Source organism: Protopterus annectens, chromosome 6.part0 (genome assembly GCF_019279795.1).
Source record: "Protopterus annectens isolate FY-2018-M chromosome 6.part0, PAN1.0, whole genome shotgun sequence".
NCBI lineage: Eukaryota > Metazoa > Chordata > Ceratodontiformes > Protopteridae > Protopterus > Protopterus annectens.
Window position 1 is genome coordinate 187,291,046 of NC_056737.1, and position 22,139 is coordinate 187,313,184.

Here is a 22,139-nt window from a genome sequence, read left to right on the forward strand (position 1 = left end):
CCATACATGGCAAGGCCAAAATGGGGCAATGAAGATCACTTTGCTCCCCAGTCAACGAGCTTTCTGTAGAAATCTTGGAATAATAGGTATGGAAGGGTAAGCATACAGAAGACTAGGAGGCCAAGCATGGGCTAGAGCATCTCTGGGGGACTCCCCCGGCAGGGAGTTCAGAGTGAAAAACTCGCTGCACTTCGCATTGGAAGGAGATGCAAAGAGATCACAGCAAGGCTGACTCCACTCCAGGAAGATCTGCTCCGCTACTGAAAGATTCAGAGACCACTCGTAAGGCATCAGAATAGTCCAACTTAACCTGTCTGCTAGGATGTTGGACCGTCCCAGAATGTGTGTTGCTATGAGAAAACGACCGGTTGAGATCACCCATTCCCACACTCTCTCATGGCCTTGCGACAAAGGGGGTAAGATCTGGTCCCTCCCTGTTTGTTGATATACCAGACCACTGACCTGTTGTCTGATTGAATTGCAATGGTTCCCAGAGGAAGAAAGGCATTAAGGGCTTGCAATGACAAAAGGACCACCCTCATCTCTAGAATGTTTATGTGCAAGCTGGTCTCTGCAGGGGACCACAGGCCTTGGACTGTCCTGCCTGAACAATGCCCTCCCCACCCAAGTTGGGAGGCGTCCATGGTCACTGTGGCTTGGACAGGGGCTGAAACAAAGGGTCATCCCTCCAAGATCTCTGGAGAACACATCCACCACAGAAGGGATGACCGACAGACTCGACTGAGTTGTATTGGATACGACAATGGAAGTTCCAACAGGGATCATTGTACAGCTAGTGTCCACTTACAATTCTCATATGTAACCGGGCGCAGGGAAGAAACGTTATGGTCGCCACCATTGAACCTAAGGTGACACTGATTCTGCCGATGGAAGATAATGGTAGATCAGAGAGACATGCATCCTCAGGTTTTGTACCCTTTCCAAGGTTAGGAAGATTTTGCACTGTAAGGTGTCTATCCTTGCCCCAATGTAGTCTGTCACTTGGACAGGATTTAGAAGTGATTTGGATGCGTTGATTGTGATCCCCAAATGCAGGGCAAGCTTTAAGAAATAATCCCTGTTTTGAGAAAGTTGGCTCCTCACTGCTCCCACCAGGCGTCTATCATCCAGGTATGAGTAGACCTGAAGCCTCAGGTGAGCTGCTGTTAACACCATCACTTTGTTAATACCCTTGGGGCTGTGTTGAGACCAAAGAGCAACTCCTAGCCAGAAGCGGAGGAACCTCCTGGAGCTTCTGTGCATCTTTATGTGATAGTAGGCATCCTGGAGGTCTAACAGGCACATCCAGTCACTCTCATGCAGGTACAGCATGATGGATTGTAGTGTGACCATCCGGAATTTTTCTTTGGCAACTGACAGGTTTAGGGTAGACAAGTCCAGAATGGGCCTTAAGTCCCCCATTTTCTTTGGCATCAAAAAAAACCTGGAGTAGAAGCCTGATCTGGGGGGATGGTTTTGATGGCTCATTTTTCTATCAGCTTGGAAATTTCCTGTGCTGCTACCTCCCTTTGCATGGGTGGTACGTCAGAGAGGTGTTTGGGAGAAACCACAAAGGGGAAAGAGTATCCTCTGGATATGATCTGAAGCACCCAGCGATCTGATGTTACGGACTCCCATGCCGCCAGGTGCAAAGACAATCTTTCCCAACTGCCTCCCTCAAGGTTGCTGTCTGGGCCTGTCTGAGAGGGGTTCTTGAGACCCAAAATTCCTCAGACCCCCTCTGTGCCGGCATCCATTCTGTCCCCCTCTGCCTTTGGGGGAGGAAGAGCCCTAAGTGTCCTGGGAATACTGTGACTTTCGGAACCAGATCTTCTTTTTCCCTGTCTGATTCTGGGAAAAGGATCTTTGAGGGTTCGCAAAGTGGATTCTGATGGCAGACAGTGCCTTCCCGTCCTTCTCACTCTGGACTAAAAAGTCTCTTTGATGATCTTACCAAAGAATGTAGAGCCGTCACAAGGGGCGTTGGCAAAGGACGCCTTGAAAAGTTCCGAAAACTGACACAGTCAGCCAGGCGTTGCGCTTCATGGACACACACTGGACCCAGCCGCCCTAGCCACTCCTTCAGTGGCATGTGAGAGGAGTCGCATGGACATGTTGGTGACTGCTTTCAAAGTGGCCATCCTCAAGGAGAATGATTCCCTGTCCTCCTATGACATGGACTTAGTGGGAGACTCAGCCAGCTCCTTGACCAGGTCGTGCTGGAGTCTCGTGACGTGGGCCAGGTAGTTCAGCGCCCTAATGGAAAAGGTCGCTGAAGCATAAACCTGCTTCCCTAAGCGGTTCATCACCCGCGACTCTGTGTCAGGAGGATGAACCGAGGAACTCACTTGGGCTAGTTCCTTCTTTGTGGCTGCTGCTACCACCATAGCATCCATGGGTGGAGCCCTTGTTTCCACGCTGGTCTATCTGATGGTGGACTCAATATCTTATCAGGACGTTTAGGGATTGGTTTCACGGTGTCTGGCTCCTTCCAGGCCTGTGAGGTGACCAAGTCCTCCCAGGGGATCTGTGGGAAGGGACAGCCAGGAAGTAGGTGGGCCCATGTCGAAAGCCTCCAGGAACACTGATTCGTCAGAAGAAAGTTGGGGGGGGGGGGAGTCAAAGTGCCTCCCCTTACACATATGCTTGCGAGGCACATCTCCGGTGGGGCTCTCTGGGGGGAACTCACAAGCCACTTGTTCCTCAGGAGGAACTGTCTGGGGCTCCTCGAGCACAGGCTGTCCCTCTGGTCAAATGATGGGATGTGTAGACAGAGCCGAGGGGGTCAAGGCAGAATCCGAGGGGGTAGTCAAGGGTCTCGATCCAGAGGAGAGAACCCTTCCACCACGTCCAATGCCAAGGGGGAACTAACCTCCTGGGGTACCAAAACGGAAGCCGCAATCCCCGGATCCGACGTGAGAATCAGAGCCAGGCCCGAAGTGGACGGAGCTCTGAGGGAGGGAACTTGGCCTGACAACACCGGAGCCAATGAAATAAGTTCCGCTCCCTCGGATCCGACACTCAAGCTCCGGCTCTGAGAGCCACTCTGATCCGAACTGGTCAGAATGAACACGCTCCAGGCAGTTGACGGCATCAAGGATACAGGTACCATTGGCACCGACCCCCTGACTAAAGGCCATCCTCTGATCAGAGTACTCCAAAACCGGTGGACGGATCGAAGAAGGAGAAATTGGTTTGAAAAAGGGAAGCGAGCTCCCCCCTCCAGAGGGAGAAGGGGCTGGCAAGACTCCCATGTGGATCGGAGTATGAATGACCCTCCTCATCATTTTATCCATGTCAACTTCCGATTTAAGCTCTGTGTGGACCTCGACGAGGACACTGACTCCGACCTGGCAGGTCGAGGAACCAAGGCCCTAGATGGAGGACATGTCTCCTCCGGCTCCAGGGAAAATCTCAGAGGTCGGAGCAGAGGAGAGTCACTGATCCTAGCCTGACTTTTGGTGGGAGTAGAAGAAAGGTCCGGAGACCCCTTGCATTTCTCAGGCTTAAGAGTGTTTGTCCTTGTGCTCTCTCTCCTTCTCTTTGCCCCTTTTCCGCTCCACTTCCACAGGCTTAGAAGTGGGAGGTTGAGTCCCAGCCTGGGAGAGAGGAGAAGCAAGGGCAAGAGAGGAAGGAGAGGTGGCCACAGCAGCCACTGTGACCGAAGCCGTGGACAATGCAGCCGCCTCAGAAGTGGAAAGAAGGCCTTTGAGGGCCAACTTAGCCTTCCTGTCTTTAATAGCATGCGGGTTAAAACCCGAGCAGATAGTACACTCTGTACTCAAGTGGGCAGCACCCAAGCACATCACACAGAGTGTGGCCATCTGCAGGAGACAATTTATGGCCATACTCAGTGCACCTTTTAAATACAGGCTTGGGGTCAGCCATAATTGTACAAGAAAAGTACAGTTGTGTACACTTACCATAAATGTAGATGTTCGAGAGTATTCACTGTTGCAGTCATTGCATTTGGGTTATCTGCTTGCAGTAGCCCTCAAGTCGGCCTGATTAACAAAGTCTTGGGTCCTGCATCAGTTGCTGTCCCTTCTTCCATGACGTCAGGTCGTCAGGGGTATAAAACATGCAGCCGACGCCATTACATCAATTTTTTCTTGCCCCAGATGTCAGGAGCCCCCCTAATGGGAAGCAATTAAATCTAGCAATACAAGGATATACCTCCAGCAAAAAAGCAAATACACCAAAAAGCATTCTGAGCCTAGTAAGTGAGAGTAGAGGTATAGCCAAAAGAAGAAAGGGGGCTGGAGGGGAGGGTAACCATGACTGCAACAGTGAATACACTCTAACATCTACATTTATGGTAAGTGTACACAACTGTACTATGTTCTTCGTGTTTCACTGTTGCAGTCATTACATCTGGGTAGATTCCCAAAGCTAAGGTTGGGAGGATGAATTTAAATAGAATTAGGACCAGCTATAAGGCCCTGCAAGACTGCAGTGGCAAAACCAGCTCTGGATTTAGAGAAAATTGGCAAATGATAATGCTTGGTGAAAGTATGTACAGAACTCCAGGTAGCAGCTTCTAGGATGTTCCTAGTAGGGACGCCGCTGAGAAAGGCTGTAGAGAGAGATGCAGCCCTGGTTGAATGGGGTCTGATGCCCTGTGGGATAGGTTTTCCATGGTGCGTATAGCAGAAATGAATGCAGTGGCCTATCCATTTTGAAATGGTTTGTTTTGAAATAGCTTTCTCCTCTGGCCCTGCAGCAAATGCCACAAGCAGTTGTTCAGATTTCCTTTGAGGTTTAGTCCTGTCCAAGTAGAATCTAAGCTGTCTGTGCACATCTAAAGAGTGCAGTATCCGTTCCCCTTTGTTCTGTGGGTTAGGAAAGATGGTAGGCAAATGAATGGACTGATTAAGAGCCATACTGGATACCACCTTGGGCATGAAGGGAGGATAGGTCCTGAGGGACACCCTGTCTACATGAAAGATGATGAAAGGTTCCACTGCCATAACAGCCTGTAATTCAGATACCCTTCTTGCAGAAGTGATTTCTAAAAGGAAAGCTGTTTTCCAGGAAAGAAATTTTAAATCTGTAGTAGCAGCTGGCTCGAAAGGAGGAAGAGTGAGTTTCTCCAAGACAAAGTTAAGATCCCAGGCTGGAGTTGGAGCTCTCCTGGGTGGCCTTAACTTTTTGGCCCCTCTGAGGAACTGCTTGAGCAGTGGGTGAGAGAAGAGGGGAGGCTCTGTGCTATAATGAGCCAAAATGGCTGAGGCATGAATTTTGATGGAGGAAAAGGACAAGCCCTTATGAAGCATCTTAGTCAAGTATTGTAGAATGTGAGGTAAATTGGGCACTGCTGCGTTCATTCCTTGAGATTGGTTCCAGGCACAAAATCTTTTCCATTTTGCAACATAAGATTTTCTAGTACTAGGCCTCCTTGCCTCTAATGATATCCATCACTGATTTACTGAGGGATGGTAAAGGAGAGATTAGGTAATTAGCCAGGCTGCTAGGTTCAGGGTTTGCAGCTGAGGGTGCAGAATCTGGTTCTCCTGCTGAGACAACAGAGGAGGAGTCTGAGGCAGGTGCCATGGAGCCAAGCATGACACACTGCGCAAGAGTGGGTACCAGTGTTGGCGAGGCCAGTCTGGTGCAATTAAAATCGTCCTTAGCTTGTCCTGTTTGATCTTTAGTAGTACCTTGGAGAGCAGAGGCAGAGGAGGAAAGGCATAAACTGATAGGTTTTTTCCAGCTGAAGGATAGAGCAGCCACTTTCCAAGCTAACTTGTGGGTAATCCTTGTGCAAAATTTGTCCAGTTGATGGTTCTGGGGGGAGGCAAACAGGTCTATATCTGGGCTCCCCCATTTGCTTGTCAACATGTGGAAAATCCTTGGTTCCAGTTTCCACTCGTGTGGGTCCATGAGGTTTCTGCTTGGTCCGTCTGCCAGTGTATTTAGTTTTCCTGACAGGAATTGAGCTTGTAGATTCACTTGGTAGCTCAAGGCTGTGTTCCACAATGCCATGGCTAGTCTGCAGAGGGGGTAAGAATGTGTATCCCCTGCTTGTTTATGTACCACATAACAGTGGTGTTGTCCGTCTTTACCATTAGTTGTCCTGGAAGAATGTGGTCCTTGAAGGCTGTCAGAGCATTCTGTACAGCTAACATTTCCTTTTGGTTTATGTGCAGGTGACTTGGGTTCCATTTGCCCTGAATGCACTTCCCTGCCAGGTGAGACCCCCATGCATAGTCTGATGCGTCTGTTAAGATTTGGACGGCAGGAGGTAATGTGAATGGTAGTTCCCTGTTTTGGTGGCAAAGGAACTCTAAGACGTAGGCAAGGTATGATAGGAATCCTTGCTTTTAGAGCCTGTGAATGTTGACACCATAGGCTTTTGAGATACCATTGTAGTTTCCTCATATACAACCTTGCATATGGAATTAGAAGAATACAGGAGGCCATGAACCCCAAGGCTTTGCAGTATTTGCCTTGCAGATAGCTGGGTTTTTGTGGCCATTTGTTTGAAATAGGTTGTCAAATTAATCCGTTTTTCTGGCATGAGGAAAGCCATCTGTGAAGTTGTATTCAAGCTTGCTCCCAGGAATATAATTTCTTGACAGGGTACCAGGTGTGATTTCTTTTTGTTTATGGTGAACCCCAGACAAGTCAGTACCCTCTGAACAAAGGCCAGATGATTCAAACAAATGTCCTGGCTTTCTGCCTGAATTAGACAATTGTCCAGGTGTGGGTATATTTGAATATTTCTTTGCCTGCAAAATGGAATGACTGGAGCTAGGCACTTTGTGAATACCCTGGGCGCAGTAGATAAGCCACAGGGCAGTGCAGACAACTGATAGTGCATGTAGCTTCCTTTGAAACGTAGGTATCTTCTGCAAGACTCCCTGATAGGGATGTGCAGGTATGCTTCTTTTAAGTCTAGTGTTGCCAACCATGCATCTTTGCCTAGCATAAGAAGCAGCTGGTGAAGAGTCAGCATTTTGAATTTTGGAATCACCAGAAAGGTGCTTAGAGTAGAAAGGTCCAAGATAAGATGCCGTGTATTGCCTTTTCTGGGTACCAGGAAAAGTCTCGAATAGAAACCTTGTCCCTTTTCCTCTTCTGGTACCAACTGAATAGCCCCCATGTTTACGAGAGAGAGTACTTGATTTTGGGCCTCTGCCCACTGATTTGGGGGTAGATCTGGCCACCTGTTTGGTGTTGGTAACGTGTGGAAGTGAAATCTGTATCCTTGGGACACTATATTTAAAACCCATTTGTCCTAGGTAATGAGTTCTCAGTTTTTGGCCTGCAGACCAATCTTTTCGCCTAAAGAAGCATTCAGTTGGGAATTCTTGGAAGTTTTAAAAGCAAGTCATTGTGACAGTTTTCCATAGGTGGGAGTCTTACTACTCCCAGATTTTGGTGCGGCAACCTCCACTGCTTAGTCTTGTGTGTCCCTTGGGATTGAAACCTGGGGTTTCTGTTGTGTCTGGGTTTGGCTTGAGAAGACCTGGAAGGGGCTGGAAAGGACCAATTTTTTAGAGAGCCAATGCCTACAAAATCTAGGAGGCAGAACTTGTAAGACATCTTTAACAGTTTGCATATATTTAGCTTTATCTTCCATCTTTTTAAGAACTTCCTCAGCCTTGTTGCCAAACAGGTGGTCCTGATTTAAGGGAGCATCCAACAATTTATTTTTAACATGATCAGGCAAAGATTGCTCCTTAAGCCAAGCATGCCTTCTGAGCACAGACCCAGTAACAGCAGCCCTGAAAAAGGCCTCTGATGAATCAAATCCACATTGCAAAGTATGTTTTCCAACCATTTCAGCAGAATGCATTAAATGCTTTATTTTTGAGCACAGTCAGGAATCAACATAATTTTCTGTTTAAGCAATCCAATAACATGTTGTTGATACTTTAACATATGAAACTGGCAGTTTAAAGCCCTAATGGCCAAGGTTGCAGAAGTGTAACCCTTCTTACCCCATCTATCCAGCGCCCTGGACTCTCTATCAGAGGGGGTAGAATTTTTATCAGTAGAAGCCTTAATGCCCTTGGGTCCCTGTGAAATAGTCTCTGGATCTGCAGTAGGATTTTTAAAAAGGAACTTGTGTGAATCAGGAACCCTGTAATATCTGTCAGGGTTTCTGGGAGCAGGAGGCAAAGAATCGGGGGTCAAACTAGATTCTGAAAAGGCATCAACAATGTCTAGTACAGGAGGTATAGCTAAAGGCCTATGCTGAGGCAGGAGTAATAAATCCCTAAGCTTCTTTTTTGAATCAGAAAAATCCTGGCTTTCCCAGTGGAAATGCTCCCTTAGAGTATGTAAGGTCTCGCCAAAAGAAAAATTCTCTGGAGGGAAAGCAGAGGGAATAGAGTCCTCTGCATCAGAATCCCCATAAGTAGATAAGGGCAAATCCAGATTATCAGAACAATCAAAAAAAACAGAATCCTGGTCAGAAGAGTCATAAACAACTTCAGTCCTAGGTCTGTTAGAAGGGGAAGGTTGGCTTCCCCTGATTAGAGTTATAAGATCTTCAGCCATTCTTATTTGTTTTTTAGGCATAGAGGCCTGAGCATGCGGCCTGGGTGTTTCTTAGGCATGGTTTGAGATTTTGGCCTAAATGAAGGAGGCGTCGGTTTAATATGCAAGTCCGTAGGCCTGAATTACACCCTCAAAAGCCGGTGCCTGCACAGTGGCTCCGGACCCGTCCAAGGTAGCGACATCCGCAGCTTCCACAGTTGAAGCATCTCATGGCATACCGGACTCCAAATGGGTCTCAGTAGAGGCCTGCGAGTCAGAAGTAGCCGGTATCAGGGGCTGTGAAAGCGCCTCACCTCACCAGCAAACTGGCGACTGGCTTAGGAGAAGCATCTTTGGCAGCCTGTCTGTCTTGATCTTTGAGTTTTTTCAGAATCCCAGTAGTTGGATGGCTAACCGACATTTCTGGATAATTAAACCGAGAACCGAAATATTTAGAGGTGAAAATATACCGATGACGGATAGTGCACTGATTAAATAATAGAACAAAACCGACAGCAAGGTACGTCGTGGTCAGGGCCTAGGCAAGGAATACAGTACGAATGAAAATCTTTGTGAGGTATTTGCTTTCCACAAGTAATGCAATTATTAACTTTTACTGACATCGGTAAGGAGCAAGAAAAAGTTTCGCCAATGGGGTACTTGGCTTTAGTTGAAGACTTCAGTTCTGAAACTCAAAAATGAAAATTTCAGGAGTCAGCCGTCCAGCACTTGCGAACTGCTTCTGTTTCGGGAACCGCATGACAAAGACTAATGTAATGGCGTCGGCTGCATGTTTTATACCCCTGACGACCTGATGTAATGGAAGAAGGGACAGCAACCGATGCAGGACCCAAGACTTTGTTAATCAGGCCGACTGAGGGCTACTGCAAGCAGATAACCCAAATGTAAAGACTGCAACAGTGAAACACGAAGAACATACACACTGGAGAAGGAAATGGGCAAAGAAAAATAACCTATTTCCCAGTCACAAACCACTCCCCACACACTCGAGACACAGAGCACTGAGGGGAGAGGGGAAGCAATATAGACTAACAAACTAGCACTAAACTACTTGGGAAACTTTCTAACACGACGCACCAGCGTGGGGAGGAGGAGAGGGAACCTACACTGAAAATTTTTAGCAAAATAGCTGCTTAAAAAGCAAAAACCCACTCACTAACTCAGAGCTCAGGCGATCATGATGCTTCAGGCAAGCCGCAGCAAATGAGATCTGGTGGTTGGAAGGTAGTGGAGGTGTATTATGGGTAGGGGGAGGTGCTTGGAGCTCGTAGTAGATGCTAGTGCAACTGCCGGCTCTGATCCAATACGGATCTGGTATCCCACAGGTTGAAGACCAAATTAAGTAAACTACTTCAGATGATGCCGTTTTACAGTGCCTTGTGCTTTCATTTTGCATTTCTTCAGGATACAGTTAGTGACATTTTCAACAGCTGAAGCAACATATTGTGGGTATTCAAGTAAGCATCTTTTTATATGTCTGTATTTTCTGATACTTTTGTCCCACTTCCCAAATGACTACCAACCCTTCCTCAACTACAGAGGGGCCATCATCCAGCCAGCCTTAGGGTGTACTTGTGCCCTCACCACCATCCTGGCAGTGAAGGGTGGATTTTGTTTGTTCTAGCCCCTCCCCTTGGATGGAGGATGTGTGATCCATATCACCACAGAGACCACTTCAGCTCCTCACTTCTATGCACCTGCTCAGTAAGGCTACTTGCATTTATGGGTTAGTAAGTCAATTGCACACCCCAGAAACGTGCACAAGTGTCATTGTCCTTCTTCCCAGGGATTGCAGCATAGAATGGCTCTATTCCCTCCTCAAAAGACAGATGCAGCCATCTTCTCTGTGCCACCTCCTTCAGGTACCCAAAGCACTAACTGAACACAGGTCACCTGGGTTGTAGTCCAAGATTTATCGCTCTGTTTCCTGATCCCTTTTTGATGTGTTTATTTCAGAGTAGTACATGCCCCACATTTTTTTCTTAGGTTCATAGGATGATACTAGACTACTGGCCCGGAGGACCTTATAAGCCTAGCCTAGAATTTTGACCATGTTCCTTCAAAGTCAACACCTGTTTCTGCTGTCCAGTAGGGACAGAGGTGGGATCCCAGGGGTGTATTTTATGTTTCCCATCCAGTCATCTAGGTTCCTCTTAAAGAGGGCTAGAGAGGTACTCTGCTTTACATGGAGAGAGTCTATTCCACAGATGGGGAGTCTTTGGGACACAAATCTATCCTGCCAACAAGTTATGTTAATGTCACAGCCCAGGTTAAAGCCTTGCATGCGAATTGCGTGAGTGGAGTTTGACTTACGGATATGCAGCAACTCCATCAAGGCTGGGTCTGAGATGGCCTTGTATACCAGACACAGGTCACCTCTGAGTAGTCTGTACGAGACTGAGTAGAGGGACAGGGCTTTTAGCATGTCTGTATAGGATAGGTGTTTGAGACCCTGAATTTTCCTAGTCAGGAACCTCTGTGGTCTCTCCACTGCTGCATGTGCTTAGCAAGGTACATGCTGAAGGGGGCATTGTATTCGATAATGGGTCTGATAAGGGAGGAGTTCAGGGATGTTATGACCTCCTTGTTCCTGGATGAAATACATTTATTTATGAGGTGGGCCTTGTAGAAAGCCTTTCGTACAACAAAGGCAACGTGGTGATCAAAACTCGGGTTACTATCAACCTGGGTGCCCAAGTCCCTCACAACTGCTTGCATGCTTAGTACGTTGTTATTAATGTGATAATTAGTGGGATGCCATTTTCCCCAAAGGGGATAGTGATGCATTTCTTGGCATTCAGTTTGAGACCATGCTTCTGGCACCAGTCATTAGTTTGGGTACGGCCCTCTTGAAGGATGTTCACTTCACTAGGGCAATTTAAGACAGCGCCCAGCTTGCAGTCATCTGCAAACGTGGTCAGCCACAGACCACTGGATGTTCGTGTTTTACTGTTGCAGTCATTACACTTGGGTTATCCTGCTGGCAGGCTACCCGCAGTCGGCCTGAATTCCAAAGTCCTGGTCCGGCGTCGGTTGCTGTCGCCTCTTCCCTGATGTCAGTGCGCCAGGGGTAGAAAAGATGCAGCCGACGCCATTTTCTTCAGACTTTCTTGCCGCTCGGTGCCCGAAGCAAAAGCAGTTTGCAAGTGCCGGTCGGCCGACTCCTGAGATTTTCGAAATCGAATTTCAGATCCGAAGTCTTCAATAAAGCTAAGTACCCCATTGGGGAAACTTTTTTTCTTGCTCCAGGCCGATGTCAGAAAAAGTTAACAATTGTATTTCTTGTGGGAAGCAAATACCTCATAAGGATTTTCATTCTTACTGTATTCCTTGCCTAGGCCCTGACCACAACGTTGCTAGTTGTCGGTTTTGTGCTAGATTTAACCAACGCACGATTAAGCGTCGGTATGATTTTGCTTTTCATTATTTTGGTAGAAGGTTTAACTCTATAATGCCGTCGGAACAACCGACGACCGGAATTCAAGGATAAAGTCAAGGACAAGCATCCGAGGTCCAAAACCGACGACGAAGCCTCTTCTAGGCCAGTCACCAGTTCGCCGGTGCTCAGTGAGATGCTTTCGCAGCCCCTGACTCCCGCTACCTCAGAGCCAAAGGCCGCCTCTGACTCCCACGTGGAGACAACTAGGCCTCAGGATACTCAAGGTATTGGCCCTTCGGAAATTAATCCCTCAGATGGGTCAGGAGCTGCTGAGCAGGCATCGGCTTCTGAGGGTGTCTTCAGACCTACACAACTTTATATAAAGCCTACTTCAGCATCCAAGACAAAGTCTAAAACAGTTTTAAAGACAAGGAAACAAGGACAGCATTCTCCAGGACAGACTTCTATGCCCAAGAAACAGATGCTCAAAATGGCCGAAGACCTAATTACTTTGATCAGGGGTTCCGATCCCCCTCCTGATAAGAGGCCTAGGCAAGACACTGAATATGATTCCTCTGATCAGGTTTCCATTTCTTCTAATTCCTCTTCAGAACAGGGATGTTCTATTCCTCCCTATGAGGATTCCAATGCTGAAGATTCCATTCCTTCAGCTTCTCCTCCTGAGGAGTACTCTTTTCGGGAAACCCTGCATACCATGAGGGAGCATTTCCACTGGGAGAGCCAAGATTATTCCGATTCTAAGAAAAGTCTTCGAGACTTTCTTTTACTTCCTCAGCACAGACCTCTTGCAATTCCCCCTGTTCTAGACATAGTCGATGATGTATTTTCAGAGTCCTGCCTGACTCCAGACTCTCTACCTCCTGCTCCTTTTAATCCGGACAGATACTACAGGGTCCCAGACTCCCATAAATTTCTTTATAAAAACCCTGCTGCTGACCCAGAAACTATTTCACAGGGTCCCAAGGGGGTCAAGGCTGCTACTGCTAAAAACCCTGTCCCCTCGGATAGAGATTCTAGGGCTCTGGACAGATGGGGGAAAAAAGTTTACACTTCTGCTACCTTGGCTGCAAGGGCTTTAAATTGTCAATTTCATATGCTTAAATATCAGTAATACTTAATGTCTTTGTTAAAAAAAAATGTTGACAAATTCTTAATGTTCTGAGAACAAAGATTTGCAGGACTTATTGCATGCAGCTGAACAAGTGGGAAAGCATACTTTGCAATGTGGCTATGATTCACTGGAGGCCTCGTGCAGGGTCGCTGTCACAGGTTCTGGTATTAGAAGGCATGCTTGGTTAAAAGAACAGAATCTGCCTGATCATGTTAAAGCAAAATTATTGGATGCTCCTTTACAGCATGATACTTTGTTTGGTGTTAAGGCAGAAGAGGTGTTGAAGAAAATGGAGGATAAAGCTAAATCTATGCAGACAGTAAAGAATTTCTTACAGGTACAGCCACCCAGATTTAGCAGGAACTGACCCCTCTAAGAATTGGTCCTTTCCAGTGACAGACCACAAAGAGGCAGATTCAGATGCCCTAGAGGCAGGCAATAGCCCCAGGGCCCATACAGGCCCAAACAATGAGGTCCTTCTACCTCCAAAAGCGGAGAAGACAAATTACAGCCATATAGAAAACAGTCCCAATGACTTCCCTCTGCCAATGCCAAGCACTTATTTTTTGGCAGCACCCTTAGGGGGAAAGCTAGCACTTTTTTCACAAAACTGGCACAAGATCACCCAGGACAAATGGGTCTTAAATATAATCTCTCAGGCTACAGGTTCCACTTTCACACCCTTCCAAAGGCAAAAGGTATACCAGACCTGCCACACAATCAATGGGAAGAGGCACAAAAACAAGTTTCATCTCTCATGGACATGGGGGCTATTCAGCCAGTGCCACAACAAGAGCAGGGACAAGGATTTTACTCAAGATTTTTTTTTAGTACCAAGAAAGGACAAAGCCTGGAGACTAATTCTGGACCTGTCTATTCTAAACACTTTTCTGGACGTCCCAAAATTCAAAATGTTGACTCTACAGCAGTTTCTGCCCATGCTGGACAAGAAGGCCTGGCTAGTAACTTTGGACCTCAAAGAGGCATACCTGCATGTCCCAATCAGACAATCTTGCAGGAGATACCTCCGATTCATAGCTGGCTCAATGCACTACCAATTCTCTGCACTGCCCTTTGGCTTATCTACTGCGCCCAGGATCTTCACAAAATGCCTGGCACCAGTAATTGCATTTTGCAGACAAAGAAGAATTCAGATATATCCCTACTTGGACGACTGCCTTATTCAAGCAGAGACCAGAGATATTCTACTACAGCATCTGGCATTTGTAAAAAGATTACTAATTTGCCTAGGGTACACAGTAAACGAAAAGAAATCAAAACTAGTACCCTCTCAAGAGATAATATTCCTGGGTGCAAGCTTAAATACAACTGCCCAAATGACTTATCTCACGCCAGACAAACAATAGCAACTGACTTCTTACTTCGAAAACATGGCAACAAAGACCCAGTTATCTGCAAGAAAACTTCGGCAGGCTCTGGGCTACATGGCATCCTGCATTCTACTAATTCCATATGCAAGACTGCATATGAGGAAACTACAATGGTATCTAAAAAGTATTTGGAATCAACATTGCCACAGCCTGGAAACAGTAATTACTCTCATTCCCTGCCTGCAACAGGAGTTTCGATGGTGGGCACAGGCCTACCACAACAAGGGACAGCCATTCACTTTATCCACTGCCAGGCAGACGCTAACAACAGATGCATCAGATTATGCCTGGGGGGCGCACATGGCAGGAAAATGTATTCAGGGCACATGGCCCGCAAGCCAAATGCATCTTCATATAAATCAAAAACAGGGAAATGGGGATGCCCAGACATAGATCTATTCGCCTCCCCTCAACTGCCAGCTACAGAGGTTCTGCACTCGGACTCATCACAAACAAGCATGGAAAGTGGACGCCCTTTCATTCAGCTGGAAAGCCCTTACAGTATATGCCTTCCCTCCTCTGCCTCTCCTCCCCAAGGTACTCCTAAAGGTCAGACAAGAGAAGCCAAAAATGATAAAACTTCCTTCTATCCAAGTAAGGTAATGGACAACACAGGAACTACACCACAGCCCAGAATACAGCAATGCCTGTAAACTGGTCTAAACTAGTCGAGGAAGGCATCTAGCTAAGCTTATTAGCCTAAGTTTGTTTACATTCTGACTTGTGAGTAAAGATAACGTATACCTCTTTCCTTTGTGGGTACGTATACTGCTGTTATGAATCCATTAAATAACATTGGTAGTGAGATTTGAATGTTTTTTATAGATTGGTAACCAGAAACAGATTAAAACAGAAGTAGGATGACTTCCTTTGAGGTAAAAAAAAAAAAGAATTTCAGTCTGGCTGTTTCAGTGTAAACAAACTGATCTCAAAGTAAAAAATGGTATTCAGTATATTCCATTTGCTAAAATGCAGCACATTTATAATTGTCTGCTAAGAAAAGGGTACTGTGAGGTTTACTTTCTGTAATATCCTAAGAGTAAGAACCAGTAACTTGAGAGAGTAATGTGAATAGAAAGCGACTCCGCTGCATCTTTATTCACGGTGATACACATGGTAGGGGTTTAATGGAAAAGTACCAATTTGATTAATAAATCCTTCAGCTGTCCCATCAGAGCCCATGTGACTAGTAACATTTCGAATTACTAATGAAAGTATTTACTCACTGATGGCAAGAGAAAGTTCACCTAAAATGAAAACTCAGTCTGCTCCATGTTAACAGCATGATATGCTGGAGAGAATACTATAGATCCATTCACTGAAAGGTGCTATTTCAGTTCAGATATAAAGTGTTTTCTCCTTACATTGAAACTGCTCCTGTTCTGATAGGTATCTTACTGCATGAATTAATGTAGCTGCGGTGGTGGTGCTGTGGTAGTGTTGTCGCCTCACAGTACGACGTTGTCCTGTTCGATTCTCAGCTAGAGCGTCTTCTGTGTGGAGACTGCGTGAATGGGCATACCTTCGTTGAAGGTTGTGCGTGTCGGGGCTGGCAACTCAGCACGTAAAAATTTACTGCCAATTATTAGCAGACCGGAGTTCCACTGTGGCGACCCCTAACCGGGAAAAGCCAAAAGACACAAACAAACATATAGATCTCAATTTTTGTATGTACTGACTTTGTAAGGAGTTTTCATAACACTTTCTTAAAATATTTTATTCTCACAGCTAATACATTTGAAATGTGCCCAAGTTATGACCTCAACATATAGAGTATTTTACGTGTCCACACTACCATAGAGCTATCCTATTTATAGTTTGTTTATTATACTTGAACCTCCCTGGACTACATGTTGAAATGATATCATTCAGAAGTGAGAAACATAAACCAGTTATATTCAGTGTTTTCTTAATTAAAAATACCCAGTATGTTTTATAAAGATAATGGTGTATATTGGAGTAGTTTGCAGCTGTAAAATATGTCCTTTACAGATTTTTTGATGAATGTATTTTAGTTGTTATTGAATTGTGATGTGATGTTGGTAAATGACCCTCAGTGTTTAGGGTCAGAATATTGTGTGTAAAATTACTACACGGTACGTGAAAATAATGCCAAACTGGCAGTGTTATTTTTAGACAGTGTATCACTGGGTAGATGTTTACTTTTTGTAATTAGGTTAACATTTTGTATTCCCCATGAATGCAGCCATAGCAAAAGATCCCATTCAGCTAATCTCATTACATAAATATTAGAAGTCACTGTGAAAACAAATATCCATGATAGATATATCCTCATGCTGTCATATCTGTAGAAGTTGACATTATGCTTTATGTGGCTTGGGTATATATTAGAAATGTACTCATGTTGCAGAGCTGACAGACTTTTGAATTAACTGACATTTTAACTGTCTAATGACTGTTTGTTTTATGTTGCAGGCTTGTTTTATAAAGAACAACATTGATGGCAGAAAGCTCATTTTGGTCAACTGCTCTCATCTCCCTCAGCTTGGAATCACAGATTTTGAGCATATGAAGGTGAGAGTTTAGTACTTTGATTCAAGCAGATGATACCTTAATGGCATCAGAAACATACCAGTGTGCTTTTCCTTTGCCTTTCATGCTATAAGATTTAAGGGCAATATTTAAAACAAACCAGTACAAACACCTGATCACACAGACTTGACACCATCAATTCTATGTTTTTATCTACTTATTGTCTTTTTGATTACTGATAATCTTAGTGGGAATTGTGTGTCTTCTTTGTAGGTAAGAATAGGGATCATTGTTCATACATTTGCAACTGTAATTCTATCCAGTCATAAAACCATAAAAGGGTATGTGTTGCACAAAACTAATTCTAATGAAGCCTATAGTAAATAATCAACAAATAATAACAGACAGATCCTGTGTTTTCCTCTCTGACCATTTCCACTGTTTGGTTATCTATCCTAGTGATGGATCTGAACCAGCAACATTTCCCACACAGAAGCTTTTGCAGTGATTGAGCTCCACTCTCCCATGATTCCTATTGCCCTCAGATGTTGTTTACCACCATCTGCATCAGACATGATCTTCCATTACTCATCTGGATTGACCAGATAAGTGAAAACTTTGCTTAATAGTATTAGCTCTCCATGATATTTTATCATTACGTCTTGTATTTTTATATATTCTGATATTATTCAGACTTCATAACTGAACTACATTTGTAATATTTGTACGCCTGTCTTCTCTTAGAAATACAGAAACCTACCCAAGTCCACTGTTACTATTAGTTACACTTCTGATAGGAAATTTTCATATTTTTCTACACTTTCTTCACGTTTCTATTCAAGAGGAAGCAACATACTTGACCTGGTTATTACTAACATGGGCAACCGTTGCTCAACACCAATAGTCTCTTCCTCCTTGGTTAGATCCGACCAAAAACTAATCACCATGGAAATTCACATCTCGCCACACCCCCCGCAAAGGTAACCACCATGAAAAACTTCTCCAAAGCTGACTTTGGGCTCCTAAAACAGAGGTGGCTAACTTCATGGCACCCATGTCAATGGAAAATAGATGCATGACTGCCGAATCATACACCAATGCACTGTACGAACATGTACATAAATGCATGGAACTAGCCATACCCAAGACTCTCTCCTCCAAAAAAAGAAGCCAATCTGGTGGTCCCCTGCCATTACTAATCTGTACAACAGAAGGAAGAAACTGTTGCAGAAAAAGGAAGTCCCAAGACTGGAAAAACTCCCTTATTAGCCCTCCACAAAAAGTTGAGATCCCTCATCAAAACCTCTAAAGGCAGCTATGAAGGCAGAATTGCAGTAGACACTAAAAACAGCCACAAAGCCTTCTATAGTATATCAAAAATCTCCACGGCAATACCCAGGTTTGCTCTGAGTTTAGTTCACAGTGGTACCTCCTATACCGAGCCAACAGATATTGCCAACATACTGGCCAACAGATTCATTGCCAACTTTACCCCCCCCCCCCCACAAGGACCGGTCACAATACCGGAGGAATGCCAGGCACCCAGCATTACTGCAGCACAGGTTAAAACTGTTGTCCAAGGCCAAGAATACAGCTTCCATGGGACCTGATAGTATCCCTGGATGTGTTCTACATGAACTACAAAGTGAAATGGCACCACATCTGTGTGCCCTGTTCAATCACAGCCTCACCTCAGGCTTTGTCCCTACTGGGAGAATGGCGCACTGCTACAGTCATCCCTCTCCACAAAGTGGTAGCAGCTACAGACCCTGGGAATTATCACCCCATTAGCCTGACGAGTCTGATATGTAAGGCTATGGAGTGCATCATCATGGATGTAATTAACAAGGATATAGGGAATCTCCAAACTTTAGATCCCATGCAGTTTGGTTTTGTGGAAGGTAGATCATGCCTGCTCAACCTGGTTGACTACTTTGAGTCAGTCACCAGAGCTGTGGATGAGGGCAAGGCAGTTCATACAGCCTACCTCAATCTGGCCAAGGCCTTTGATACTGTTCCCCACTCAGGAATTATTGATAAACTCACCAAACTAGGCATCAACCCCTATATGAGTGAGTTGCAAACTGGCTCACAGAACCCACAGCGTGAAAGTCTGACTCCAAGTCAGACTGCCGAACAGTCACGAGTGGAGTCCCACAGGGATCGGTCCTGGGTCCTCTCCTGTTTGGCATCTACTTCTCAGAAGTCCAGGCCAACATGGAGGGACTCTTGCTGACCAAGTCTGCAGATGACTGCAAGCTGGGAGCCATTATTAACTCCCCAAGTGATGTAGAAATCCTACAGAAAGGCCTCACTGAGACAAAGTACTGGTGTTGAAACCATGGCCTTAAGCTTAATGCCAAAAAATGCGTCATCATCCCCTTTGGGAAAAGCTCAGTTCCCACTAATTACCACATTGATGGGAACGCACTGAACACTGAAGGCATTTTAAGAGATCTGGGGACACAGGTTGACAGCAACCTCTCCTTCGACCACCACATTGCCACTGTGGTCAGAAAGTCTTATGTGACGCATCTCATTACCAAGGGTTTTGCATCCCGGAAGAAAGAGGACATCATCTCTCTCTGCTCTTCCCTCATTAGGCCAGTCATAGAGTGCAATGCCCCATTTGGCATGTACCTCACTAGACACATGCAACAGCTGGAAAGGCCACAAAAGTACCTCACAAAGAGGATCCTAGGCCTTAAACACATGTTGTACATGGAAAGACTCAAAACACCTCCAGCTAGTCTCTCTCTCCTATTGTCTACTAAGAGGCAATCTCTGCTTGACTTACAAAGCCATGTCCGACCCAGCTCTATTTAGAAATGCTACGTCTAAAGAAATCCCAATCCCTCCAATTACTGCAATCAACAGAACATGCTGGAGGGGCAGGTTCATAACCCAGAGACTGCCTATGCTCTGGAATAGACTTTCCCATACATGTCAAGCAGAGCACCTCACTGGCCCTCTTCAAGATAAATCTTGATGAGTGGATGGGAAATAGAAAGTTCAACCCGGGATCACTCCAGTGGCTCTACTTGATAGAGGCACTGGGAACTGTTGTCGGGTGGCACGATGCCAGGGCACTTCTATGGGCTAGGCTTGTAAAGGCTCCAGGGCCATTAGCCTACTACACACCTGTGAACCTATTTTTCTCCACCATTTATATAATATTATATCGATCGTGTCTTTCTGCTTTTCCCGGTTAGGGGTCGCCACAGCGGAACTCCGGTCCGCTAATGATTAGCAGTAGATTTTTACATGCTGGCTTGCCGGGCCTAACGCACAACCTTCAATGAAGGAATGCCCATTTACGCATGTCGCCACACAGAAGACGCTCTAACTGAGAATCGAACGGGCAACATCTAACTGTGAGGCGACAACGTTACCGCAGCACCACCACCGTATTATATATTTGCTTAAAATTGCACACTTTTAATAGACACAATGAAAGTTTCAGGATTTTGCTAATGCACAAAGCATGGGCATAAAATCCCTCCACAGGGCAGATATGAGCTTTGCATTATGTGCCTGGAGCCAAAGCAGGTGTAAGCTCAGTGCGAGATCTGTAAGTCCTTAAGACCCAGAACCCTTATGGACAGGAAGAACAGACTAATTTTTAAAGGTCGTCTTCCTGTCACAGCAGGAGTCTTGGCCAAAGACTACAATATAAGCAGCAAGATGGACTGATAGAGAAAGGCAAAAACAAAAAAAAAGCCAAAGAAAGGGAAAAGAGGAATAGACACCTTGGACAGGCTTCCTCTCTTTCTCCGATACCAAAAATTACTAAGCCATCTCTTTGAACTATACCTTCAGCTCCAAGCTGATCAAATCAGGCTATTCCTAGACTGCCAGATCCTTGGAGAGGGCATTCTTCAGATTCCAGTAACTGAAGCCTTGCTCGCTTTCCTCATTTAGGTTTACCAGGAGTATAGTGGACATTGACTGGGACTGAATGATGAGGGCATTTGTCAAGGTCAGACATGAGTCATCCCATCCCCTTCTCCATCTAGGGTAGATAGGATTGGCCCACCAACTCCTGTTTCTGTCACTCTTTCCATGGCACCCCTTTTGGTGCCAGTGATCTCAAAGCCAAAATCTATCCCAGTTTAATCTTGATATGTGTTAATGGATTCCCATCAATCAACACAGTACATACATCCAGCACACAACTCTGAAGCCTTCGGAGCAGACTGTAGTGCCAATCTGTTTTGCTTCATTATTGATATCAGATTCTTCTATGTTCAGTATGTCCGTGCTGATATACATCCCAGAGTTCTCTGGCCCTTTTTGGGGCTAGGGATATGCCACGTGGTTCCTTCTGACTTCTCCTCTTTGGATATGGATATATTTCTCACTAGTTTATTAATGGTACTTTTCGGGTTCACATTGGTATTTGGGTTAGTTGAATGGACCATTGCCCAATCATTGATGTAGAAAAAGGATGCTCTCTTGGTTTTGGCCCCACTCTCAGGCACCGGTACATCTGAAAAATCACTGCAGTTTGGCACCAACAACAGTCCAGATCAGAATGCCTGGAATTAATCCTTTATCAAGGCTCCAGGGATATTTCTGGATCCTTGGATGACTCCCCTCTGAAAGTCCTGGTAAGTGACAGTGCAAAAGAAGGCACACTGTACCAGACACTGACCTCAATGAAGGGGAAATCTTCCCCTGCACCCCCCCCCCCCCCCAGAGGGCTCTGGCTTTGGAGAGATCATGGAAATGATGCATCAGAGGAGGACTTGGCCCACTGACTCCTCCCTTTTCCCAGATGAGGAAGTGTTATTTTAGGCCTTCCAAGTTGGCACCTCTGTTTTTTTCCTGTAAAAATATGTAGTGTTTTGCTAGGAAACTAATTTTAAATCTTGGTCTATTATGTCTTGTCGGGTACAATCAGTGTGAATGCTTGAGTGAACAACTTTTAAAAAGTTGTATTTTTGACATTTTTCCTACAGGTTGTATAGGTTTTATGTATTATGATTTTGTGCTTGTGCAGACTGCCAGTGTTTTTTCTTACATGAACCAGCTTTTTTAATGTTTTAAAAAATTATGAATTCCTTCAGCCTCCACTACCTGTCTTCAGTGCTTTCATCCTCACCTGAACCTATGGAGCAGTGATGAGTCTCCGTGGAGCTTGCTTCCCCTGTCCATAAAAATCAAAAAAAGTTGTCCGGAAGTCTTTGGGTGTCAGGCCAGGTCCAGGTATGCCTCAGCTGTTGATGGGTGACCC

General features: G+C 45.3%; 1 protein-coding gene across 2 annotated transcripts in view; it reads left to right on the forward strand.

The window, feature by feature from the left end:
• Nucleotides 1–22,139, forward strand: part of SAMD15 (sterile alpha motif domain containing 15) — a 247,318-nt gene that overhangs the window by 130,349 nt on the left and 94,830 nt on the right. For both annotated transcript variants that reach the window (XM_044073908.1, XM_044073907.1), the window contains exon 2: nt 16,847–16,945. In XM_044073908.1, the coding sequence (XP_043929843.1) occupies nt 16,847–16,945 (99 nt within the window). The remainder of the gene's footprint in view (nt 1–16,846; nt 16,946–22,139) is intronic.